Source organism: Cricetulus griseus, chromosome 8 (genome assembly GCF_003668045.3).
Source record: "Cricetulus griseus strain 17A/GY chromosome 8, alternate assembly CriGri-PICRH-1.0, whole genome shotgun sequence".
Classification (NCBI taxonomy): Eukaryota; Metazoa; Chordata; class Mammalia; order Rodentia; family Cricetidae; genus Cricetulus; species Cricetulus griseus.
In genome coordinates, this window is record NC_048601.1 from 86,049,069 (window position 1) to 86,075,815 (window position 26,747).

At 47.9% G+C, this 26,747-nt stretch overlaps 1 protein-coding gene across 6 annotated transcripts in view; it reads right to left on the reverse strand.

Annotated features, from left to right (window-relative positions):
- Nucleotides 1–26,747, reverse strand: part of Mindy4 (MINDY lysine 48 deubiquitinase 4) — a 149,145-nt gene that overhangs the window by 46,866 nt on the left and 75,532 nt on the right. For 2 of the 6 annotated variants that reach the window (XM_035448554.1, XM_035448552.1), the window contains 6 exons: nucleotides 19,644–19,699; nucleotides 14,511–14,644; nucleotides 12,024–12,140; nucleotides 10,938–11,026; nucleotides 2,118–2,180; nucleotides 1,036–1,137 (listed from right to left, as the gene is read on the reverse strand). In XM_035448554.1, the coding sequence (XP_035304445.1) occupies nucleotides 1,036–1,137; nucleotides 2,118–2,180; nucleotides 10,938–11,026; nucleotides 12,024–12,140; nucleotides 14,511–14,644; nucleotides 19,644–19,699 (561 nt within the window). The remainder of the gene's footprint in view (nucleotides 1–1,035; nucleotides 1,138–2,117; nucleotides 2,181–10,937; nucleotides 11,027–12,023; nucleotides 12,141–14,510; nucleotides 14,645–19,643; nucleotides 19,700–26,747) is intronic. The other 4 variants (XM_027429692.2, XM_035448553.1, XM_027429693.2 and 1 more) reach the window with 4 other exon arrangements.

The window sequence follows — 26,747 nt, forward strand, 5'->3', positions numbered from 1 at the left end:
CCTGACTAAGAGTAGGATTTGGGTCAGGTCGGGACCCACTTGACTTCAGTTTCTATGTGGCCTGGAATATACCACCTTTCTTCTCTGGGCTCCTGTTCTTTAAGTTCTTGACCCTCTGCCCTGAGAGCTGCCTGACAGATATGTGCCAAGGTTAATAAGTTGCCTGGCATAAAGCAGGTAGCAGTAGCCGAGGACCCTAACTACAACTGGTACACAGATACTGCCCGAAGCACATCACATTTATTACCCACCATTTATTTACATTAATAAATGATTCATACTGATGACATTATTATACCTAATACATATCATTTATTTCTACTTACTCATTTAGTTCTCACAATCATTAAGTTATCATTATCACCCCCATTTTTTAAACAAGTCAGCAAATGAGGCATAGGGAGGGTGAGGTCAATTCCCAAGGTTACACATCCAACAAGTAACAGTTTGGAGAGTCTGCTTTAGAGAGCACCCTTTCTTAAGCATTATGCTAAAGTAACCAAACTGGTCCCCAAACCACCTCCTTTACCAAAGCTTAGCCACAGAGCTGGGGCAAAGTGATGTTTCCACCCTGAGGGGCAAGGCTGAAGACCCAGAAGACTACCTAAGGGACTGTGGGGCCAGATGGAGCTGTTGTCAAGGTAACAGAATCCAGCATCTAGGTTGCAGCCTTTGCTCACCTCTCTATCTCATCCTCACTGGCATAAGGTCCAAGTGAAACAGGTAAAAGTATGCTTTGGGGTCTTGGATGGTGGTACAGATTCATGATGTTACAGCTGAGCAAGCCTGTGGCCTCAGGATCAGGGAAATACTGAGGGGAACTGAGTGCCTGGCTCACAGACTTGGGCCTGTGCTTCCCAAGTCCTGGGTGGCAGGAAGGAAGGAGCACCTCCTCCTTCCTGAGTCTGGAGCTTGGACATCAGCAGAGCCCAGCATGCAGACTCTCTGTCCAGGACCAGGCCAGCCTCAGCCATCCATCAGCTGGGCCGGAACAAGTTGGAGAGTCAATGCAACATGACACCCAGGACCACTTACAGTGCGACCACGGCTTGCTCTTTGCCTCCAGCGCGCCATAGGATGTCTGCAATGGCCAGGGCAAGGCAGTGGGTTCTCTGGGCATCTGAGGGCTTCAGCCGGCTAATGAGAAAGGGTACATGTTTAGGTACATGAAGACACAGAGCACACAGGCATGCCCTATGGAATGTGTTTAGGTGGCTCCTCTTTCCTTGCAGGCCAGGGATCCCCGGCTAAGCTTCAGGGTCTGCAGGCTCTACAGAGGAGGACCATAGTAGGAGTCTTGAGGGAGGGAAAGAAATATTACCCACTGGAGCAATGAGGACCTCAGAGGCTTGGTGACGCCTGGACATGAACTACACGAGGATTTCTCATTCTGACAGGGCCAAGAATACGCCGGCACCACTGCCACAATAGGCAGATGTGAGATACTAACCTGCCCTGGCCTTGGCCAGTCCCAACAGCTGGGGCAGATGAGACTACAAGTGGTCAGAAGCCAGGACCCTAACTACCTGACTATGTAAATAAAGCTTATGGGTGAAGAAGTCAGACTCAGGGATGGCTATGGGGTGCTGCCATGCGTGTGACTGGCAGCAGTGGCCGTGCTGTGATGGGGGCTGCCCCTCTTCAGACCCCTTGAGAAGCTGTGAGATTCAATCAGGCAAAGTGGGCTGGCATACATTTCTTAGACGAGAAGGACTGATAGGAGGGACCTCCTCCGGGGCGTGGGGAAGACACAGGAGAGGAAGGTTGGAGAGAGAAGCAGGACACAGAGCAGCAACGTGTAGGCACAGGTAGTTTTAGGAAGCTCAGCCAGTCACCACATCCAAAGCCACTGAACCATCCTGCAATAAGAATGGTGACTAAGAGGTTCCCGGGGCACAGTGAGAATAAGAGGAAGGCAGCAGCCAAATATAGCCATTTCTTTCCACTTGACATTTCCAGGGCTCCTCTGTGCTGTGCTCCTGGCTTTCCTCTGTGCTCGGCGGATCTCCCTACATTCTTGCAGAAGCTGGCTCGAATCTCTTCCTAACCAACAAGATGAAGACCTACTGGGGGCAGGGCAAAGGAATGCACACAGGGAAGCCCAGGTTTTCACTCACCAAAAAATGTCTGACCTCCGCACTGAGATGTGTGAGTTGAGAGAGTGCTGGAATCTACCCCTCCTGCCAGGGCAAGAGGACAGAAAGAAACCAGGAGACCAATAAGCAGCTTCTATGGAGGGACCCAGAGCCATGCATCTACAGCCAGGCAGTTATTTAAATGAAAATCTAATTACTTTCAAATAAAAGGTGACAAGACACAGTGGTGCCTCCGTTTCCCCATTTAGAAACTGACAATGACACTGAGCTCCCCTCAATGTTGGGAGCTATAAACAAGACACTGCATGCATATGAGCCTGTGCACGGATGCATGGGGAGTTTTCAGCCACTGCTGCCATCACTACTGTCACCACTGGGCTACATCCACCAACTAGGAGTTCACCTGACACCTACTGACATGGAGCTCCTGCACTGGCAAGGCTGTGAAGGCAGCAAGATGAGCAATGAGGCTCAGCCTGGGAGAAAATAAGCCAGTGACCGCCTGATGCCTCCTCAAACTCAGGAAGCCTGCCATATTTCTCACAGGAAATGGGGACCATATCATCGCCAAACAGGATGGCCTAAGCTGTTGGGAGCACCAACCCAGGTCAGCACTTGCTAGGAAAATAACATTGAAAAAACATTTCTCTGGGTTTCAGGAGAGGCCATGCCAGGGGGCAAAAGCAGCCTGGATGGTAGAGATGGACGAACAACAGGCGGGAGGGTTAGATGTTGAGTCTTTGGACTCAGAAACTACAACCAGGCTTGGTGCTTCTCCAAAGGATAGCTATGCTTACTCATTGCATGCCTGAATCTCACGTCTACCTCCTCACCTGTGCTCCACGGTTACAGCCACTGCCCTCCTACCGTTGACTTTTATTCTCTCCTAGACCCTCGCCAGTCTCATAGAACACATTCGCCAGCACGTTCACGGTGGGACCTCTTCCCACAATGATCTCACCTCAAGCCAGATTAAAACCCTCACCTGGTAGGAGCTGTGTAAAAGCTTGCCTGAACACAAGCTCACTGCCTGGTATACCTATGGCTGGGAAACCTACAGCCATGTGGACCTCATCTGAGTACTGCACTTGAAGTGAATGACTGAATCGAGCAATCCTTGCTTGGAAACCTTTCAGTGCAGTGACATTCAAGATTTTTTTTTTTCTTGTGTACTGGTGTTGTCTGCATTTATGTCTATGTGAGGGTGTCAGATCCCCTGGAACCGGAGTTACAGACAGTTGTGAGCTGCCATGTGGCTGTTGAGAATTGAACCCAGGTCCTCTGGAAGAGCAGTCATTCAAGATTTTAAAAGGGGGCACAGGAGTCCTCAGCAAGTGCCTGGCACTGATGACAAGCACTCTCTATGTATCACTTCATGAGACTGTTAAAACAACCCCAGGAATTCAGCACTACATAGCCCTCTTTAAGAATGAAGACAAAGTAATGTATCCAAGTCATAGGGAGGAAAGAGGGAAGGAGAGTATGGGAAAGTCGAGTTAACCATGGTTTTAGGAAATGCCACCTGCCTTGCAGCCCATCTGTCAAGCATCTTGTTACACAATCAAGACAGCGTGCTCCTGGGCCAGTATCTCCCTGTTCCCACTGGCATTGCCTGCAGCCTCTCTGAGCTGGCCTGTTCCTAGAGTCCCTACTCTTCGAGTCAGCTTCCAGTCAGCAGCATCTGAAGCTCCCACCTCATCCTGACCTTCTCCATCTTTCTGAGGCATGGCTTCTTGAAGCCTTGAGACCTCACTTTCTAGATAAGACAGTAGATCACAAAAAATGCAGTGACTATCACTCAAGAGGTCTGGGGTCAGTATCTGGTCCCCAGGCAGCAGGGACTCACACTCTCCTCAGTCTTGCTGTTTTGCATGTAAGTTACCCACAGTTGTCAGGGCTCACAAACATGCACTTATCACAAAGATGACAGCAAAAAGATGGGTCACCTGTACCTGCCTACATAGCCAGGACTTGACCCTCTCCAGTATCTGGGCGATAGCTCCACTGGTGATCCCTTGGTGACAGAGAAGATCTACATTGGCTAGACATCAGACACACATTTAGCACATTTTCATCAGGAATCTGGCCCCCAGCCAGGCTCTTACAGTGGAAGTTTCTTCAAGAGTCTAATTCCTCCAGAAGTGCAGGCTGAAATGCCTAGGGAGGGCTGGGTGGGAAGCCTGTGTCTGCTCAAGTGTCTCAGAGAAAATGGGTGCTTCTACCCTAATTATCTCAAGACAATTGCACCTGCCCCCAAAAATGTACCCATGTGAACTACATCTAGAGAAAGTTCTGGATATAGCTGGAGAGTGTGCCCAGGCCAAGATTCCCTCATTTCTGCCCCTCTGAGGGAGGGCAGTGGGCTGGCTTGCTGGAGACCACAGGGACCCTGTGTCTAAGAATCCAAGACAAATGCTCCTGCTAGGGACTTCAAGTCCTACGGTTTCAGAAAGGAAGTATGGTAAGAGGACAAAATCCCAGATCCCCTCTCTGCATTCCTGCCAGCTTCTAAAGGCCTTTCCAGCCCCAGGGCTCTCCTGGGGCCTAGAGGGGATGAGCCAAGCTGCATAGCTCCAGTCCAGTGGAAAAACACCGCATCCTGCTGCCTGACTTTGTCGGGCTAACTGAGGCGAGGCAGCTGCCAGCCTGATGGACTGAGTCGTAATGAGGCCAGACAGCCACACAGAAAACACATGGCTTCGCCAAGCAGCACTTATTTCTGCCTGGCTTCCCTGAAAGGGGCCACCCACCCTCAGCTCTGCTCTCCTAGAACCTTGTCCCTTTCTGTGGATCCTTCAGACCCGGTGTGCAAGAACGCAGCCCAGGAGCTGCACGTGTGGAAGATCCTTGGGCTGGCAGAGCGCCCTGAGAAGCATCACAGTTCCAAGTCAAAAGAGGAGCTTGTCTTTCTCCCCACCCCAACCCTGCTCTTATTAGGCTGGGCAGTTTCTAAAAGTGTGGAAGTCCAGAGTGAAAAGGGGCCAGTCAGGCCTCAAAGACACCAAGCATACACAGCCCAGGCAGGAACACGGATGGCTCTAGCCACTAATACAAGGCACATAAGTCACTCAAGCTGGAGATCTGAAACATACATAACTGTACCCACAACCATACACACACACACACACACTCACACACACACTCACACACTATACATACTCACACACACACTCACACACACATACACACACTCACACACATACACTCACACACACACACACACACTCACACACACACTCACACACACATACACACACTCACACACACACACACACACTCACACACACACACACACACACACACACACTCACACACACACACTCACACACACACACACACACACACACTCACACACACACACACACTCACACACTCACACACACAAACACACACACTCACACACACACACTCACACACACAAACTCACACACACACACACACACACACACACACACACACACACACACACTCACACACACACACACACACACTTGTGCTCTTCTGCCCCAGTTTTACCACACTGGGGCAGAGGAGGCTCTGTTAAGGAGTCCTTTGTACACAGAGAACCTAAAGAGTACTGGAGCATCCATCAGCTGTTTCCAACTCCAACAGTCTTATCTCCTTCTGCTGTCTCTGGTCCCCACTGCTTCTAGTGTGCAGCAACATGCTATGACAGGCAAGATGTCACAGGCCAGTCTTGGCTCAGCAATGGCGCCAACTTTGACCCAGATCTAGCATCTCTCCATCTGTGGGCCTTGGTTTTCCCATCTGCACCATGATGGGCCGAGTTCAATAGACTACTCACTTGCATGATCCTGGAAGATCAAGAAGCTAATCTCCAAAACACCAAATATTGAGTTAAAAAGTGGGACACAGAACTAAATAGACAGTTCTCAATAGAGGAATCTAAAATAGGCTTATAGACACTTAAGAAAGTGCTCAACATCCTTAGCCATCGGGGAAATGCAAATCAAAACAACTCTGAGATACCATCTTACTTCTGTCAGAATGGCTAAAATCAAAAACATCAATGGCAGTTCATGCTGGAGATGATGTGGAGAAAGGGGAACACTCCTCCACTGCTTGTGTGGGTGCCAACTTGTACAGCCACTTTGGAAATCAGTATGGAGGTTCCTCAGGAAAATGGGAATCAATCTACCACAAGATCCAGCAATTCCACTCTTAGGCATAAACCCAAAAGAAGCACATTCATACAACAAGGACATCTGTTCAACGATGTTCACAGCTGCACTATTTGTAATAGCCAGAACCTGGAAGCAACCTAAATGCCCCTCAACTGAAGAATGGATAAAGAAAATGTGGTACATTTACACAACGGAGTACTACTCAGTGGGAAAAAACAATGGAATCTTGAAATTCATAGGCAAATGGATGGAACTAGAAGAACCCATTCTGAGCCAGGTAACCCAGTCACAAAAAGGCAAACATGGTATGTACTCACTCATGTATGGATTTTAGACATAGAGCAAAGGATTACCAGCCTACAATCCACACCACCAGAGAGGCTAGGAAACAAGGAGGACCCTAAGAGAGACATACATGGTCCCCCACAGAAGGGGAAAGAGACAGGATCTCCTGAGCAAATTGGGAACATGGGAGAGGGGAGAGGGAGCTAGGAGAAAGAGAAGGGGAGAAGAAGAGGACATGGGGGAGTAGGAAGGTCGAGTCATGGGAGGAATAGAGGAGAGCAAATTAAGAGATACCATCATAGAGGGAGCCATTATGGGTTTAAAGAGAAATCTGCCACTAGGGAAATGTCCAGAGATCTACAAGGATGACACCAACTAACAATGTAAGTAATAATGGAAAGACTATCTTAAATGCCCTCCCCTGATAATGAGATTGATGACTACCTTATATGCCATCCTAGAGTCTTCAGCAGCTGATGGAAGTAGAAGCAGACACCCACAGCTAAACACTGGGCTGAGCTCCTGGAGTCCAGTTGCAGAGAGGGAGGAGTGATGAGCAAAGGGGTCAAGACCAAGCTGGCGAAACCCACAGAAACAGCTGAACTGAACAAGGGGTAAATCATGGACCCCAACTGATAGCTGGTAAACCAGCATGGGACTGATCCAGACTCCCTGAACGTGGGTGTCAGTGAGGAGGCCTCACAATCTATGGGGCCTCTGGTAGTGGATCACTGTTTGTCCTTAGCATACGAATGGACTTTGGGAACCTATTCCACATGAAGGTATATTCTCTCAGCCTAGACACACAGGGGAGGGCCTAGGCCCTGCTCCAAAGGATATGACAGACTCCGAAGATTCCCGAATGGAAGGCCTCACCCTCCCTGGGGAGCAGAAAGGGGATGGGGATAGGGAGTTAGTGGGGGTCAGGGGAGGATGGGAGGGAGAGGGAACTGGGATTGACATGTAAAACAATCTTGTTTCTAATTTAAATTAAAAAATAGAGAAAAAATAAAAAGGCTCTGCCTGCATTTTCTCAAGGAGTGAAACTTGAGGGCAGTTTACTAACTCAGAGATGTGAGCCCTCAACCACCACTATAGCCCAGGTCCTGACCAGTTCCTGTGCTCTCTGTCACCTCACCCCCAGCACACTGACTCCCTCCCTCAGGACACACCACACCCACTGGACAAAGATGCCTACTGTAGCCTTAAGCCTGCACAACACTAGCAAACGGCTCTCTCCCACCTCCTCCTGCTCCCAGAACAGTGCCCTGCTTTGTGCTTCTATCAGTAGTGGGCCCTGTGTGCCCAGTGGTTTCCTCCCCAGCCCTAACTGTCTAAGTCAGCGGCACTGTTCCCCTGGTAGGAGACTGGGGAGTCCAGCAGTGCCCTTACCCAGAGCACTCTGGCCAGGAAGAGTCCATGATGGTCAGCTCGGAGGATCTTAGGGACTTTTACAGATCACCCCTCCACCATTTCTTCCTAAGTTTCCTTGGATTTCAGAGAGCTGAACCAGGTGTTCCTGCTTCCTCTGACTGAGTAGGAAGGAACACTAAGGAGCCTGGGTACCACAGAGATGTGGGATGCAGAGGGATAATGGGCAGCGTCCAGAGCTACCAGGCCCAAAGAAAGGGAGCTTCATCTTCCACAGACAGATTCTACATACATAATGTCACGTACTCACACAATATGAACCACACACAAAACCTACTCACACAACACAACCCTCACACAACATAACCAACACATACAAAATTACCCACCCCACACAGAATATGACCCACTGATATAACACAACCCACATACAACACATCCTCCTACAGTCATGACCCACTTAAATAACATAACCTACCCAAACACCCTCCAACACAACACAGCTTCAACATATAACACAGCTCCCATACAACACAACCCTCACACCACACATCCCACTTACAGTACAACTCTCACACAATATAATTTGTACACTACAACCTTCATGCTACATACCTCACACACAAGATAAAGAGAACACAATTATCCCATAAAACAAAATTCACACATATACAATACAATCCCACATATGATGTAACTTTTCTACATTACAAAGCTCCCATACAAATATAATCTCCATACAGCACAATCCCCTCAATGTAATACAACCCATACATAATACAACACACACACACACACACACACACACACACACACACACACACACACACACCACAGCTTCCCTAACAAAATATAACCTACATGCAGTAATTCAAACATATAGTACAGCCCCACATACAATATAACCTTCCCCCACACAAGCTGCATACAACACAAGGCCCCAACATTATAGCTCCCACCATGAGCACAATCCACATACACCACGTAACTCCCAACAGCACTTCCCTCCTCCTCCCCCTCCACCCCTCCTCCTCTTCCTCCTCCTCCCCCTCCTCCTCCTCACCGGTTTGCCTCCTCAAGGCCCAGCATGACCCAAGTCCCACATGCAAATACAACAGGCTCGGCCTCTGGGTTTTTGTCTAGGCGAACCCACTTTCTTTCTCGGGTCACAACACATGGGAGCTCTAAGCCACATTTCTTCCTGCTCCTTTCCCTAGCAGAGCTGTTACAGCCGCCTATGCAGCAGTGTGCAGATTAGGCCTAGGCAAAGCTTGGCAGGGGCTAAACAATGTGCCAGTGAAGGCCAGTGAAGGAGAGCATCACTTGACACAGAATCACCTTGGGTTCCAACCCGAGGGGCCTCCAGCCTTCACAACTCAGGCTCCCTTCTCCTGTGGGCTATAAGGAACTAACAGCTTACATCCAGGGCAGCATCCCACTTCTGGAACTTCAACACAGCGTCCTGACTACTGGGAAACCATCTATGCATAACTCCTCCAAAAGTCCAAAGGGAAGGATCTAAAGGGGCTCTGAAGGTGCTTTGGGCCAACATGAGTCATAAGATATCACTCACGAGAGCCAGGGCCAAGGCTCACCCAGAGTTGCTGGTAGTCCCAAAGGCCCATAGGCCCTTCTGGTTGCCTGGCCCTACCCCATCTCTGGCCACCTCAGGCAACCTCTTTCTCCCTGCCCTAGGGCCTTTGCACATCTTGTTCTCTTTACTGGAATACCATTCTGCCTCCACTCCCTGTTTGTCAGGACAGCTCATTCATTGTTCATGCACTCATTCAACAAAAATCCTAAGGGCCTGTCCTGTGGGCCAGGCACTTGCTGGATTCCAACACAGTAGATTGTCAACATACAGAAGGACCTCCCAAAATCACCAGCCTGGGGACCAGGCAGCTCAGGGAAGTAAGTCCCTGTTCTCATGGGGCTTGTATTCTTTGGGAGGAGGCAGACACCTAGTACCAATGAACAAAAGTACAGTGAGTGATGGTATATTTAGAGACAGGGCATGGGCTTACCTTCCCTGGAGTTCAGGGAAGGCCATCCTTGACAGGGTGGTGAAAGGGACCAGCAGACAAACCGCTTGGGCACATAGGGAAAGAACTGGATGGTATATGTTGAGTGGCAGGAAACTTTAGAAGAACTAAAGTATGGCATGCATGTATGACAGAGAATAAGGAGCTTCCTTCCTTCTGCAGACATCAGAAGGGTTCAAATGTACCTGCAGGAAGCCTGCTCTCCCACCTCTGGCAGCTGCATGACCCCCATAACCTGTCTCTTTGTCTGACTCTCACGTTCAATTCCAGCAGCCATGAGGGGAAGGGTACCACTATCCCAGCCCTATGATTTATAGTCCAAGCTAAGAAGGGAAGTAGGCAAGGCCCCTGCTGAGGGTGGCAGGGGTCCCAAATTCAGCAGATATTGTCACATCAGGCATGTCAAGTGCTTCTGGACAGCAGCGGCAGTGCTGGCCTCGCAGGAAATCAATAGCAAACCTCAAACCTCTCGGTTGGCACCTCTGGGTGGGAGGAGGGGGAGAAAGCACTTGCTTCCCTCACTGCACAGACATGTTCTAGGAGTGCTGACTCCATGTAGATGAGCAGGGACACCCAGGTACAACACATTATGTGTGAAATGGAAAATACACAGCCACAAACTGGAGAAAGTCATGCGCTGTGGAGCTGGCTGGAATGTGTAGTTCTGGATGTTGACAGAGAAGAGATAAGCAGGGAGCAAGGGGGGAGCCCAGGACCTAGTCAGGAGGGTCAGCAGGTACTTATGGGTGAGGAGGGGGTCTGAGGAGGTGGGTAACTTGCCATGTGGAGCAAAGCATGACTCCCTAACTTTGCCTGCTCCTAGAAGCAAAAGTACCATGTCCGTTTAATCAGGTCAGCAGGAGCCCTGCCAGCTAGATGCCTTCACCTGTCGTGACCTCCAGGAGATGGGAACTATCAGGGAACACCCAAGCTCCCTTGCTTATTTATTCTGGACACTCCAGAGAAGGCTTGGAAAGGGAAGATGAGCACCGACTTACAGATTAGAGTTGGTTCTGCTACCTTCGTCAAACAGGAGTTTCTTCAGCACACAGCCTTGAACAGCCGCCAGAACCCCACAGGGACCACCCTGCAAAGAAACACGTGTCACTACCAGTGAAATGGCCCCAAGAAGCTGTCCACTGCACCCGCCAGCCTCTAGCCCCAGTCACAGGGCATCTTCAGCAAGGTGACCTGTCTATATGTATATTGTCCGAGACAATCAGCCTGCTCCAAAGAAGAGGTCAGTTTTAGATTCTTCCTCATGGGATCAAAGTGACTATTTACAAAGTCAGGTGTGATGATAGGAACACCACCATGGGTTTTTCGATCACTCAGCCAGCTCCCACCATGCCCAAGGATTGTCAGAGCAATAGTACAGGATACCCTTGAAGCTGTGGTAAAAAAGGAGCTGAGCTTGGCCACACCACAGAGGGAAGCAGAAGCTGGTAGTCTCGGGGTCCTTCCTCAGACAGCAGAGGCAGAGGCAGCTCCATGACTGAGGAATGTGCCCAGTGGAGCTCTCCTGCAGCCCTTGGCCTCAGAGCGGAAACAACTTCATGTCTTTCTAGAGTCTATCCTGCTGAATATGTCCAGGGCAGGTGCAAAGCTTCCCCCACCTACCTCTGGCTCTGTAACAACCATTGCACTCTCTTCCTACTCCTGTTCTGCATACAGGATACCCTGGCATTTCCTGAAACATGCTTCCTACCCTTGTGCTTGTGTCCATTCTCTGAAAGCAACCCTCTCCAGCTCTCCCTGGGAAACCTCCAGCCCCTCCCAAGGGTTGTCCTATGAAGGCTCTCAAAGCCTCCAAGCATGTTCAAGGCCACATTCAGTTCTCTCATGTTGACATCCCAGTATCAGAGGAAGTTAGTTTGACTAGAATGTCCCCAGCAAGGATCACAATGGTCCTTCTCACTCTAGCAACCATATCTTAACTGCCCACACCAAGTGACATCCTGGTAACTGTGGGGTAGGCCAGATCATCCCACTGGTGCCCTCAGAGGTCACCATGTGAATGATGTCCCCACTTCATGTGGGAAAACCCAGAAGAATGGTCCTTGGGGATCCCAAGAGCAACCTGCCTTGTTCTGCACAATGCCGTATTTTAACGAGGCAGTGTCACTGAAGGAAAAGTTCTGAAGTTTCCATTCTTCACTGAAGCAGCAAAAGGTAGAGCCAAACAGAAGGGTCTTCATCTCCTGGGAGGGAAAAGCGTACCATTGACTGTTTGTAAAATAAACAATAACAAGGCTTGCAGCACAGGCCCTGCAGGAGTTGGTCATGGGTTCTAGAAAGTGCATTTTATCACAGTTGTCTCTATTTTGCAAGCCCATTCTTCTCATATTTGAGGAAGATAAACGTGACCTTAAGGGCCTCCTTACCTCTGGAGTAAATCACACAAGCTCATGCTAACATGGGCCAAGATTCTCCTTACACAGACCTTGAAATAGAAAACTTTGGCTTCACTAGGGATCCTGGAGGGCCTCGGATCCTCCATCAGAAAGACTAAGTTTTCCAGCCTGACCTCACATTAAAATTATCTAGTGGCACTTAAAAATAATCCTGATGCATAGGCCATGGGCCAGGTCAATTCAATCCACATTCCTGAGGATGAGAGGCCAGTATACATAGGTTTGTTTGGTTCTTTTAGTGTGCTAAGAATGAAAGCCATGGCTTTCTGTCTTAACCTCATTATCAGATTTTAAACTGCTCCAAGTGATTCCACTTTGTAGCAAGGTTTCAGAGACACAATTCTGGCACAAAGTTGGCAAACTATAGACCATAGACTAAATCTGGCACCTACCTGGTTTTGTAGACAAAGTTTTATTAGAATACAACAATTGGCATTGTTTACACTTTGTCTAAGGCTGCTTCTACATCATAGCAGCAGGTATGAGCAGTTGCAACAGAGACCAGAGCACTGAGCAAAGTCAAAAGCATGTTCTCTAGCTTTCTGTAAAAAAACGAATCCCCTCTAGGATGCTACCTGTAAGTGATCTTCCTTTAAATCTTATGGAGAATTCTACCACCCATAGGATCCTACCACCTCCTAAGGCCATGTCTCCATTCTTCCAGATCTCCAAAATCTCCAGATTTCAGAGGATATTCATTTTGTGGTACATCTTCTAGTAACCCAAGCACTCCTGTCCACTTTGCAATAACAATGCTTCATGCTGATGGGCCCCACCCTCTGCTACCCCATGATGGCTCATGGCTTTCAGTCACAGTTTTACAACCAAGGGTGGGGTACTCTGAAGCCCTAAGACGCCTCTAGGACTAGCAGGCTTGTCTCCAGCCCCTTCCTGGAGCCTGCTCTTAAGGTCAGGCTCCTCCGGTGGACCTGGATTACTGTCAACTACAATCAATTCTTTCATCTCTTCCCTTAGTACAAGGAATTTCCAGGACATAGACATGTGTCTACATGTCGTCATCAAATGTAGCTGACAGCACACTGGATAAATGAATTCATCCATCAGGGCTTGGTTCCCCAGCTGTGCCAAGAGAAACCATAAGTGTGCTTGGAATGCTCTTCCAACAGCCTGAGAACTACAGACTTGGGTCTTCTGGGTGGATGCTGTTGCCTTCTCTTAGCCAAAGAGTGACAGCTCCAGGACACCACAGCACGTTTAACAGCCCAGAAACCTGAGCCCTGTCCTCTTCCATCTATGAAATTAATTCTCTCGGGCTGGTTTGGGACAACTCTTGATGGGTAGTCTCTGGGGGCCTCCAAGGGCTCAGCACCAAGTGGAAGTGCTTGCACAGAGGCCCAGTGACTGTGGATGGTCAGAGCAAGGTACCTAGTTTTGGGGCCCCTTCCAAGTGTCTAGCCCTCTGTAGCTTCAAAAGCTGTAACAGAGAGAAACAAAGAAGGGAAGGGAAAACAAGACCTCAAGAAAAAGCTTTAACATCAGGATCTATGTGCTAAGTACACACAGATAAGTGGGACAAGAAAGAAGCTGGCTGTATCTCCAGCCGCTTCTGGATCCTGGCTGAAAGGCTGGTGTGTGACAGCAGGATTAACGCTTCATCCTGCAGGAGGGGTGAGCCACCCTGGCAATTAAGGGTCCTGAGGAACACAGGGAACCTATGCCAAGGAGGCCATAAGGCAGGGAACCTGCTGTCATGGGTCCATCTAAAAGGCCACAGGTTCAAACTTGGGTATGCTGATGAACTGCCAGCCTTCCGTCCTTCCAGCTCTGCAGTTGCCCAGAGCCTAGTGCATAAAGTCAGTGTAGGCACAGAGCCCGTCTCACAGGGCAACCACTCCATTAATGGCACGCCTCAGCAGGTGAGGCAGCTCTGGGCTAGAGAGCAGGGTCCTGCAGCATCTAGAAGAGGAAGACACAGTCCTCTCACTTTGTCTCGTGGAAGCAGGAGAGCAGCCAGGACTAAGACAGTTCTCCCGACACTTGGTTAGGTTTCTTATCCATCAGATCCCAGTTCCCACTTCAACAATATTCAAGGGATTATAATGAGAAAGAACCACCGAGCCAAAAATATCAAAGTTGTACAATTTGCAGTAGGTTGTTTTTAATGCAAACTCCTTACACCTCTGCATGGGCACCTACCTTCGCCAATGAGAGGTCAATTGGCTTTGACACAGCTTGCAGCTTGGGCATTGATGGAAGTGGGGATAGGACAATGTCTTCTTTTATCAGTTCATCCTCAACATCCTCTGGAAGAAAACATAGCCATGGTGTGGCTCAGGGAAAATGGAACGGGAAGTCACTTACACAGCCATCACACTGAGAACTTCAGAAAAACTCGAAAATGCCTCAGCCTGAATAATAGCCTCCACATTGGGCCCCAGTCCTCCCCCACCAGGAAAGAAGGCAAAGAGGGACCCCCCTCCTGGCCATCACCCCTCCCTTGCTGTGCCACAGGTAAACAGAGTGAATCTAGTGCCTTAGAACCTACAGCCAATGAGGCAGGCTCATCCAAACCCAGCTCTGATACATTCTTTACAAAAGGTGAGCAGGAGGCATACTGCTGTCACCCCAAAGACACATGAGAAGAGGCCAGTGTTAAAGAAGGAGTCATATTTATGCAACAATAATAGCATTCTTACTATCCTCAGTGCTATTTATTGGACATTTGAGTTGTGCCACCCAACCCCAAGTTGGTCTTTTGAGACCTTGATTCCTATAGTCCCCACTTACAACAAGGACATGAGGCATAGGCAGTGATGTAGCTGTCTCAGGTTGAGCAGGCAGAAAGTGGCAGAGGCAAACACTAACCAAGATGACTGTAAACCACTTGGTACCTGCCTTCCCTGGACCTCCAGCTAGAAGGGACTCCAGGACATCTCTTGGGTATATCATCTCACAGCTGTGATGATTAAGGAGGAGAAAAAATATCCTGCCCGAGTCTTCAGCAGCTCCGGCCTGTGACATCTCAGCTGGCAAGACCCTCTGGCCTTCCCCCTTCTGTGAAGCATCTACTAGAATGCTCAGATAAAGGACCCCAGGAGAAGGCACCCCTAGGTGAGCATGCTAGCAAGGCTGAGCACATGCTCCCCAGAGATACTGCCAAGGTGAGCCTGGCATGGAGGGGGCACAGAAGGGAATCTCAGGCCAACTTCCCACTTGTCCCTCACAACACCCTCCTTCCTCCATCAGGTATAGCAAGCTGCCACACAAGGAAAACTCATCCAGGGGATAAGAGCATAAGACATGAAAATGGGAGTGGGGGACTGTTAGGAGGGGTTTCAGCAAGCGGGGGGGGGGATGAAAGATGGCAAGAAGGGTGAAAATGACTAAAATTCATTCTGCACATGTATGAAACTGTCAAAGAATATTTTTTAAGGCTGAACTTTAAAGCTAGATTTAAAGGAGACCTTTCTTGGTTTGAATCTCTGTGACCATGGCCTTATAAAAATAACCAGAAATAGAAACCAGATGTTCCCAGCAACGTGAATGGATTTTAAAACATGGTGCTGGGTAGAAAAAAAAAAAAGAAGAAGAAGAAGAAGAAATCAAATGAGGTGGCAAATAAAGACACATGCATTCCAGGCAATGCCCAGACTGTGCGGGAACAGATGCAGCCCATGCCTAAGACCACGAGAGCTGAAGGGAAATGTGAGGGCAGACAGGAGAACATGGCTGACAGGCAGCCTTTGAAAAGGTACACAGTGAGAAACGAGACCAGAAACATATGGCTTATCTCACTGTGGGCACCAGAGGCCCCAGCCTTCCAGGCAGAGCAACCTAAGTGACTCTATCAGACCTGAAGGGCACCTTGCAATGCCTGGAGTTGGCCTGACTCCTGGGGGATGAAGGGAACAGTTTGAGCTCAGTTGGAGACCTCTGTTTGGTATATTGGGGGTGGGGGGGGGGGTTAGCACCATACTCTGCTCAGCCCATAAAGTGAATCTGGGACGGAGGCTGGGAGTTAGGAAGCAGGCCTCATGACACATTGGGGCGGGGGTGAGCAGTAGAGCAGGCACCTCCCTTATATTCTACAGGGTGGACCTGGCCCAGCACAGAGAGTTGGTTCAGGACCACATAGCAGGCCTCAGGACCAGATGTGGCAAGACCGCCATGCAAGAGAAAAACAAAGTGCTAAGGAATGACATGTTGGCCAAAGCACCAAACTGCAAATGCCAGTGGTTTGAGAATGCTATTTTTAAGGCTGTCATATGAATGTCTGGTTGAACAGGAGCTAGGGGTTTGTTTTCCCATTTCATATATGCTTTGGAGGGAAAAATTGTGGGGAGGGGTATACGGGTAGAGAGAGAAGAAGATTTCCCTTTAGGTGGAATGCAGAGAGCAAGAGGCATGGTGCTGATGCTGATTCCACAGAGGGATGGCCATCAGGCTCATTTCTGTGTGAACTCCTCAGATGCTTCCTAATGGCCCCAGGGTATCCGCTGGGAGCCCCCCATCACTTGACAGGCCTCCAAGACTTGGGTTTGATAAGGATCCCCTCCCCTCTCCCCTAGTGTCCCAAGATGGAACCTCAGTTCTCTCCACCCACTATGGCTCCAGACTCTGGATTTTTTCCATCTCTCAAATACCTCATGTCTACCCCTTGTGTCTCCATTGTCCCAGAAAGAGTGTTTTCTATTTATTCAAAAGCACATGTTTGTTTGTTTGTTTGTTTGTTTGTTTGTAGAACTGAGCACTGAAGCCAGGGCCTTGTGTATCTGCAGGTGATCTGTACTGAGCTTTATCCTTATCCTTCCCTGCTTTCTTTTTCACTTTTTATTTTGAACTCACTTTGTAATCCAGGTTGGCCTTGAACTCATGGTAAGCCTCTTGCCTTAGACTTCCAAGAAGCTGGAATTTCGGGTCTGTGCTCTATCAAACACCCATAGTTAATATACTAGAGACCAGCATAGGACAGAGAGGCCCAGAATTGGCAAAGGTACCATTGTGTTCTCCAAGAGATCCCAGCCCAGAGAAAGAGACACTGTCCCCAAACACAATGGTAAAGTGTGCTGGGGCAGGAACCTAGGCAAAGGTTCAGAAGCAGAGAATAAGACAATGAACTCTGCCATGAGACGTCAGAGAAGCAGCCTGTTAAGGTGGCCTGTGAGGTCCTGAAGTGCTCTTGAGGACTGACTAGGGACAAAAGACCCTCATCACTCTGCTGTGACTCTCAGGATCTCCGCACAAGTCCCTTTCCGGGGGTTCCTACATGGAAATCCAACCTGTGCCAAGTCTACACAGCCTAATGCATAGCCCTGGCACCTGACACCTGGCACCTGGCACCTGGCGGCACCTGGCACCCAGTGATTTGGTCCAAACCTTAACAAGCGTTTTCTCTCTCTCTCTCTCTCTCTCTCTCTCTCTCTCTCTCTCTCTCTCTCTCTCTCTCTCCTCCCTCCCTCCCTCTCTCTCTCTCTCTCTCCCTCTCTCTCTCTCTCTCTGGGTCTCTCTCCCTCTCTCTCTCAGCCTGCACCAGCCGCATCCTGACACCCTCTGCCCCATGGGCCCTGCTCCTCTCCATAGCCTCTTTCGTGCTCATCATTGCCTCTACTTGCACAGTTCCTTCCATAGCTCCCTGGGGCAAGACCTGGCCCATCCTTCAAAGCCTGAATGCCACTCTGTTACAAACCTTCCAGGGCCCATCACAAAACCTATCCCCTGTATCTCTTGAAGCTCGTGTGTTTCTGTGGGAGGACACCTCTCTCTTTGGGGCCATCCGGTTCTGCCCCCAAAGAAGACAAGATATCCTCCACTTGGCAGCCTGCCTTCAGCTAGGCTTCACCTATGTCTGCAGGGGCTGCAAACAAAGGCTCCTAAAGCCATCTAAAGGGAAACAGAAGGGAACAGGGACCCTCTCCCAGAATGTGCTGCCTCTTGCCTGCACCCCACCCCACCCCTTTTCCCTCAACCCTCTCTGTGCTTCTCTTCCCTATCTCTGTTCTCATCCTTTGCTTCCTTTTCCTTGTCTGAATCACCCTTTGAGCCAGCATCAGAGGGTCCCCTCCTTCCAGAAAGTACTTCAAATGGCTTCTGGGAACTGCCAAAAAGCCTCCCTTCCGAGAGGGGTTCTGAAGGCCGGGAACTATGTTGCTTTGTGTCTAAACACGAGTCACTTTCATCAGAAAAGCTTCAAGAGTTGCACAACCCAGAAGCTTTGAATGCCAGGGCTTCTTGACTCCATCCTTTACTCTGCACAGCCATAGACAGAAACCTGCCCTTCCTGGGCAGGGCCACATCATCCCCACCAGCAGATCCTGGTGATTTCTGAGGCTCTGGGACCTCTGAAGTGTGTTAGGCAGCATCAACAAGCCTGCCTCCATGATCAGAGCCCCGGCCTGTACTTTGAGCTAGACCAAAGCTCACTGTCGGCTGCACAGCCAACCCAGGAACTTCTAAGAGTACACCTCTCCTCCTACAGCTTAAAAAGGAATGTTTAAAAGGGAGAAAGAGTCAAAGTGAGTGAACAGCTTCTGTGTGCCAAAAAAAGGCCAGCAGGTAAAGGGGCTGGCTTCCAGGAGGAGAGCCGACTCAAGAGCACTCAAGCTCACCCTCTCATGTCCAACTTTGCCCTTTCGTCCTCCACTCGAGAGTTTCTACCAGACTCTGTCTTCAAGGATTACAGACAGAAAGAAACGGCTTCAAAGCTAAAGTGGAAATGAATGCTCTGTTTTGATGTGAGTGCAGTGACACAGATGGAGCCACTATGTGAAATGCACAGGCTGAGCGCGGGAGTGGAGCCCCTCTCCCTTTTCTATGCATTTACACCTCAACCATGCTTACAAACCTTTTAAATGGATATGCCTCCCCAGGCAGAGCTACCTCATATTTTGGCCTGGAACTGTCTTTCCAGAAACATTCTAAATGGACCAAAGAACTCCTATGCTCTGCAGGTCCAGAGACAAGCAACCTAGTTTCTGTTGGCTGGCCTGGTTTGGTTTGGGAAGACAATCTATTCTCTGTTTGGTGAGTTGGTTGGTTTGACTTGGTTTTGGACACAAGGTCTTGCCATATGGCCCAGGCTGGCTTCCAACTTGGGATCTTCCTGCCTCAGCCTCCAGAGTGCTGGGTTTGCAAGCATTTGTGACTACATCCAACTAGATAACCAATCCCTCTGTAAGAACTAGCTGTCCAGAGGAGAAAGGCGGGCAGTAGATGGAGACACCAAAGGAACAGAGCACCATGGCCCTGAGGTGGGTAGTGAGGAGCCTCCCACCAAGCCTGGAAGGAGTCCTGCCACTACCCAGACACAGCAGAGGGATGAGCCTCACCTACCTAGCCACAGGGCATCTGGCTTATCGCTGGCCTTGTCAGACACCAACTGATTTTTCCTGAAAAAAAAGAAAGAAAAAAAAATGTCAGTGTGGAAGAGAATGCCAAAGGAACATAAACAGTACAGATGGCCTCAAGGACTACCTGGACCTGATACCCAGACAGTGTCTAGAGCAGGCTGCATGCCAACGAATCTCGCTGATGTCACTGTGATACACTGGGGGTGGGAAAAGGACAAGTCTTATCAGTGAATCTGCCTCATCACTCATGGATTCAAAGTCGGGGTTGTTAGTGTGTTTCTTCTCTCCCAGCTTTCTTCTTGTAAACCCATGTTTAGTCATTTAAAAAAGACTTCTGAGATGTACGAATGTATGCAGAGGAAACTGAGCCTGTGGTTCTGATTTGTTATTTGTGTGTGTGTGTGTGTGTGTGTGTGTGTGTGTGTGTGTGTGTGTGTGTGTGTGGTGCATGTGTACCTGCATTCAGAACCCCCACCCATTAGTAGCCCCGCTTAGATTTGTTTTCCTCCATCATGCATCAATCTCAACTGAAGGAAATGGAACACATTGATAGTAACACCCTTACATCATTCTCCAAAAGCTCATTTACTATGTCAAAAATGACAGTTCTTTTGAACATGGCATTGAAATATATTTTCCTCCACCGTCTTTGCAGGCTAAGATATGACTGCAGTAACAATCATAGTCTCACCACGGTGCCTCCCATTGAACTGGCTTCCTCCTGAAAATGTATGAAGGGTGTGAGTGAAGACTGTAGGGGACACACAGTTCTCAGACCCTGTGCGTGCACTTTGTGGGACTCTGAGTTTCTCTGTGGCTCCTGAACCCACAGCTCCCTCACACCCCCTCCCAAGCAGCCTGTTCCGCACGGTACCCATCCCATTCAGGGAAGCCAAAGCCACTTTATTTCGTTCAAACCCAAAGAATCTCTGAGTTTTGTGGTACCAGGACTGGGCAGGTGTTTGTGAGGGGCATGGCGGAAGAAGGCTCCAGGAACTGGGAAGAGAGGTCCATGGATGCAGAGCATCCCACCAATACCATGAGGCAAATCTAAGCTGCACTGCCAACAAAAGCCTCCTCCCTCCCACAGACCCTCCCAGCTCATCTGCTCCACGGCAGGTGCTGAAGACCTGAGCACTGTGATGGAAGGGACAGGGCACCCAGGAACAGGCAAGGAACATGAGGCCCAGGCACTGATTCAAGATGGCTTCTATAGTCCTTGTGAAGCATTTCAGATGGGGACAGCAAAGGCATCTCCCAAGCACTCCAAGGCCACCAGGGCCTTCTTAGCCCACTTGGCTCTACTTCTTCCCCTCTCAAGGTATCTCAGCAGCCTCTTAGTGGCATTCTGACACCCAGAGTGGTTTGTCCATAGTCCTCACATCTTCCCAGGACATGTGTGCAGAGGTCAGTCTGAAGTGGCACTGCACCCACTACACAGTTACTTAAAGGCCCCTGCTAACCCTCATGACCATCACCTACAGCAACTCCATATTTACCAAAGTAACCACAGCATTAACAACAAATTCCTCCTGGCTCTTTGGACTATCCCAGGCACCAGCATATGTGCTTTGAAAACCTCAAAGGCTGTCTGTCTCTCAAAAGTGCCTTTTGAGGTCTCAAGAGACGTTCATCAGTTTTCCATGGTTTATATCAACTAAGTGGCAGCACAGGAATTTAACTCGAGCCACGACTCCAAAGTTAATGGCAGTAGCCATCTCACAAAACCCCATTCTAATATAAGAACCAGACCTCTTAAAAGGGTTCTGCAAAATTGAGAGCATGGGAAGAGGGGGGAGGGAGCTACGAGAATGAGAAGGGAAGAAGAGGAAGGATGCAGAGGTCATGAGGGAGCAGAAAGGTTGAGTCAGGTGTAGATTAGAAGAAAGGCTATGTGATAGGTAGGACTTTAGTTGGGGGGTGCTAGGGGAGGAAGGGAGGGAGAAGGGAACAGGGATTGTCATGTAATTCAATCTTGTTTGTAATTCAAATAAAATTCAAAATAAAAAAAAAAAGTGTTCTGCAAGTCTCCACATGACCTGCCACCAAGGCTCTACATGACCTGCCACCTTCTGCCCAGAGCCCCTCCTGAGCCAGCACACTCCACCTACCTTGCTGTGTGCTGAGTATCTCAGGACATGCATTGTCATACACTATGCCCTTTACACAAATACCCTCTGACAGATTCCTAATGCCCTAAAGCCCAACTGCAGTGCCCCCCACCCAAAGCCCATGAATTCACCTCCCTGCACAAATGAAGGGCTTTCTATCAGACCTGTCTCCCAGGTCCAAAAAAAAAAAAAAAAAAAAAAAAAAAAAAAAAAAAAAAAAAAAAAAAAACAAGGACAAGACAGCGTGGCAGGCTAGTCCACAAAGATGTCCTCATTCTAATTCCCAGAACCTGTAGTTATTATACTACAGTGAAAATGGGAATGCAAAGGACCTGAGGTAGAGATTGACCCTGGGTCTCCAGGTAGAAACAGTGTAGTCACAAGCAAAGGAGCTCTTGCCCAGAAGGGATGAGATGAGAAAAGCTGAACTGGGTTGATATACTCTGCAGATGGGAGAGTGAGCCACAAGCGAAATACAATAAACGCAAGAACATGGGCTCTCCCTCAAAGCCCTCAGAAAGATCCAGTCATTCCAACTCTTTGGCATTAGCCCAGTGAAACCGATTTTGGACTTCAGCCTTCAGAACTAGGAGGCATTAAATTCATGTTATTTTACGTAGAATGGGAGGGTTGGTACAGCATCAAGGAGGGAAACGGAATTGCAGAGTTCTCTTGTCCCACTGAGTCTTGGATGTGCAGCACAAGCCAGTGCTCCACAGAGGAAGCTAAGTGATGCAAAAACCCTCACAGAAACTAAGCGACTTACACAAGGCCGCACTATTCAGAACTGCCAACACCAGCACTCAAGCCCAGGCCACTGGTTTCAGACACTTCACTCCTTTAATTTGCACATGATGTCCCTGCCAGTAACTTCTATGGCATCCTAGGAATGGTGGGGACAGAGTCTCAAATGTTACTGGTCATGCAAGGGTGGGGACGGATGTCCACTGAGCGGGGAACAGCAGGGCCTCTCCCCAGTCATGGGACTTCCACCCAAGGGCTGGCTATCCGTCAGCTGCAGGAGGGGCTTTGTGCCCATGTCCCATAGATCTCCTCACCAAAGGAGACCTCAAGTGTGCTCACACATGGAGAATGTGCTATTGTTCCTTTCATGTGTCCCTTTGTGGCATAAGCATTGTAGAGTTTAAAGGGGCAATTTAAAAGTGTGTTCTTGCCTTTGAGTGAAAACTACTAGAAACAACAAAGACAAAAAGATAAATCAAGGCTTCAAAATGCTTTCTCCAAGTGCCACTGTGCAAATAACCCAGAGGCGTGTATCAAGGGCCAGTGGCAGACATGCATTTTGTCATACCTAGATGACCTCCACCCCATTTCTGTTCCATATTACATTCTACAGAGACAGCAAAGAGCCAGGGCCTGTGTTCAGAAGTACAGAGGACTAGGACTTAGTCACCAAGTAACTGAATCCTTGTCTGGGTAAAAAGAGACAAAGGGGTCTCATGGGAACCCCCCCAAACAACCCAGACTGCTGTCAAGACTACAGGTTGCTCTCCACAAACTGATGGCAAGGCCCCATTGCTGAAGACAACACATACACAACTCACTGAGCCGGAGAAGCTGAGCTGGTACCTACATGGAGCCTTTATCCCTTCATTCTATTACCTTTAGTACAGGAAGGTAGGTCCTCTGAAGACACCAACCCAGCCACAAAACCTCTGACCTATAATGATGTCTGGCCTGCAAGATATGCTAAGGTAATGCTGGCACAAAACCTGTAACCAACGAGTATCTGATTTGACTTAAGGCCCACTCCTTAAAATGGAACCATACCCAACACTGCTTGAGTGATCAAGAAACCAGAGACTAGATAAGCCCAGGGACCTAGGGTAAAATGAAATACAACTGTTCTTTGATAATAATAATTAATAATAATAATATTGATAAAGAGCAATAAAAATGACTCCTAATGACATTTTACTACACTCGTGGATCAGTGTCTTACTCAGCCATCATGATCAGAGAAGCTTTCTCCTACAGCATATGGGAACAAACACAGAGACACACAGCCAATATGCAGAGAGTGAGAGATGTTGGAACACTCTGAATGGGACATCTCCATCAAATGCCTCTCCTTAGGGCTCAGGGAACCCTTCAGAAGGGGAAACAGAAAGAATATAAGAACCAGGGGGAATAGAGGACACCAAGAAAACAAGACCCTCTAAATCAACAAGATCAGCTCACACATGAACTCACAGAGACTGGAGCAAAGAGTCTGTCAGGATACAATTATCTGAGAAAAAAAATCTATTTTTAATAAAAGGGGAAAAGAATTATATTAACTCTATATTTGGACAACTAGGTATGCCTAATTAAGTTTCCCTCCCTTTATTCCTCCAGTTCCTTCCCACTTGACCTCCCATCCTGGATCCACCCCTTTCTGTCTCTCATTAGAAAACAAGCAAGCTTCTAAGGCATAATTAAATAATAGTAGAGTTTTTTTAAGTGCCACCAAGAGAACTGGGGTTTTACACCTTCTCTGTCAAAATCTCTATGACTGTGGGCAAGGTGCTTGCACGATAAGGAAACACATTTCCTTGTTAGGGAAGGGAGTGCTGAGTGTCTCTATTCACTGGGGCAGGGAATAGATAGGGGGCTATGAAGAACTAATGTGTCCTAGTCTGAAAAACTCTTTCCTGCCCTGGCATCCCAACACCTTCGGAAATTACATCAGTTCCTAGCACAATGTCGAAAAAAGGTGCCCCATTCTTCTATGTCTGCCATTGGACTATTGGCCAGATTAGTGATGCTTTGAGGAAAAGTGTCTCAGGAGAGCAAGGAATAGTGACCACTATCATCCTTAATGAAATACCAGAACCAGTGCAGTTTATCTGGTCCCCACTCCCATGGCACAAGAATCTAAATTAACATAAAATTTCCCTCATCAGTGATACCCCAGCATACCTAAAAGAGGTAATGTAAAAGGATTTTTTTTAAGGCTGGGGGGGACACAATCTCTCAAACACATAAACTTTGTGCATGAATGGTGAAAGCCTAAGACACAAGCAAGCAGCATGCTCAGAGCCAAGACACCAGGGCAAACAAAGAAGCACTTCACATTAGAGAGAGTAGAGGGAGGGGCTCTTTAGCAGGATGGAAATCATGAGAATGAAGACACCACTGAAAAATCAGTGAGCTGCTTTGAAGATGCCTATGGACAGCCACATGCAACACTGGAAAAGAGCCATGAGCCTGTTCCAAAGGAGAAGGAGGAGGAGGAGAAGGAGGAGGAGGAGAAGGAGGAAGAAGAAGAAGAAGAAGAAGAAGAAGAAGAAGAAGAAGAAGAAGAGAGAGAGAGAGAGAGAGAGAGAGAGAGAGAGAGAACGAGAACAGAATGGAAAAGTTCTCTATAGAACACTCAACAAATCTGTGCAGTTGTAGTGAAATGAGAAAATCACCACTTTATACCAATTTAGTTATGTATATAAGAAAACCGCTGGGCTGTGGTGGTGCACACCTTTAATCCCAGCACTTGGGAGGCAGAGGCAGGCAGATCTCTGTGAGTTCGAGACCAGCCTGGTTCCAGGACAGCCTCCAAAGCCACAGAGAAAACCTGTCTCGAAAAACCAAAAAAAAAAAAAGAAAGAAAGAAAGAAAGAAAAAAAGAAAGGAAGGAAGAAAGAAAGAAAACCATTACCAGATGCTAATTCCATAGGATGGAAGACTCTTAGGAACAGGGCTATTTACATGGCCTGCAAGAGGATTACTTATTAATTGCAAAAGGGAAAGTTATCTCCTTGGTAATAGAGTAATTGATACACATTGAAGTGTGCCCCAACTTAGTGTTACCTGAAATAAAACAGTGACATTTCACTAATGATGTGGGGTAAAGGGCAGTATACACCTTGGACACACTGTCTCTAAAACAAGAATGCTTAGCAGAAACCCAATATTGAAGCAAATCTAGAAATGCTCAATGACAAATTGAAGCCAAACTTGTTTGAGTTAAATGAGGGCTAGCATGTTAGTCAGTACAGTGACTAACACTTTAGCAGATAGACTAAAGAAAATAAAGCCTGAAAGAACATTTTGGGGACATGTAAGAAAATCTGGTGGGGACCTATGCAGTTAGAAAGAAGTGCCTCCTTGGATCAACAATTAATAAATAGGACCTCACGAAACTGAAAGCCTCTGGAAGGCAAAGGACACCGCCATTTGGACAAAGCATTAGCCTACAGAATAGAAAAAGATTTTTACCTAATCTACATCCAAAATATATAAAGAACTCAATAAACCATGTATCAAAATAATAATAATCCTATTAAAAATGGGTACAGATCTAAACAAAGACTTCTCAATAAAGGAAACTCAAATGTCTGAAAAACACTTACAAAAGAAGTGTTGAACATCAGGGAATGTGAAACAAAACTACTTTGAGATTTCATCTCATACTTGTAAGAATGGCTAAGATCAATAACATAAGTGATAGTTAATGCTGGTGAGGATGTGGAGTAAGGGGAACGTTCACACACTGCTGGTGGGAGTGCAAACTTGTACAGCCACTGTGGAAATTAGTATAGTGATTCCTCAGAAAGATGGGAATGAATCTACCTCAAGATCCAGCTATACCACTCTTTGACATATACCCAAGAGACACTCCATCCTACCACAAGGACACCTGGCTCAGCCATGTTCATTGCTGCTCTATTCATAATACCCTGAAATTGGAAACCACCTAGATATCCAGCAATGGGTGAATGAATAAATAAAATGTAAAATTAAACAATTGAGTATTATTCAACTCTTTTAAATAATGACATCACGAAATTTGCAGGCTAATGGATGGAAACAAAGAAACAAAAAAAAAAATCATCCTGAGTGAGATAGCCCAGACCCAGAAACATAAACATGGTACATATTTGCTTATACATGGATATTAGCCATTAAATAAATGATAACCATAGATCCAAAGAGGTTAGGAATAGAGGAAGTGACAAGGAAGGACACATGGATCTCCC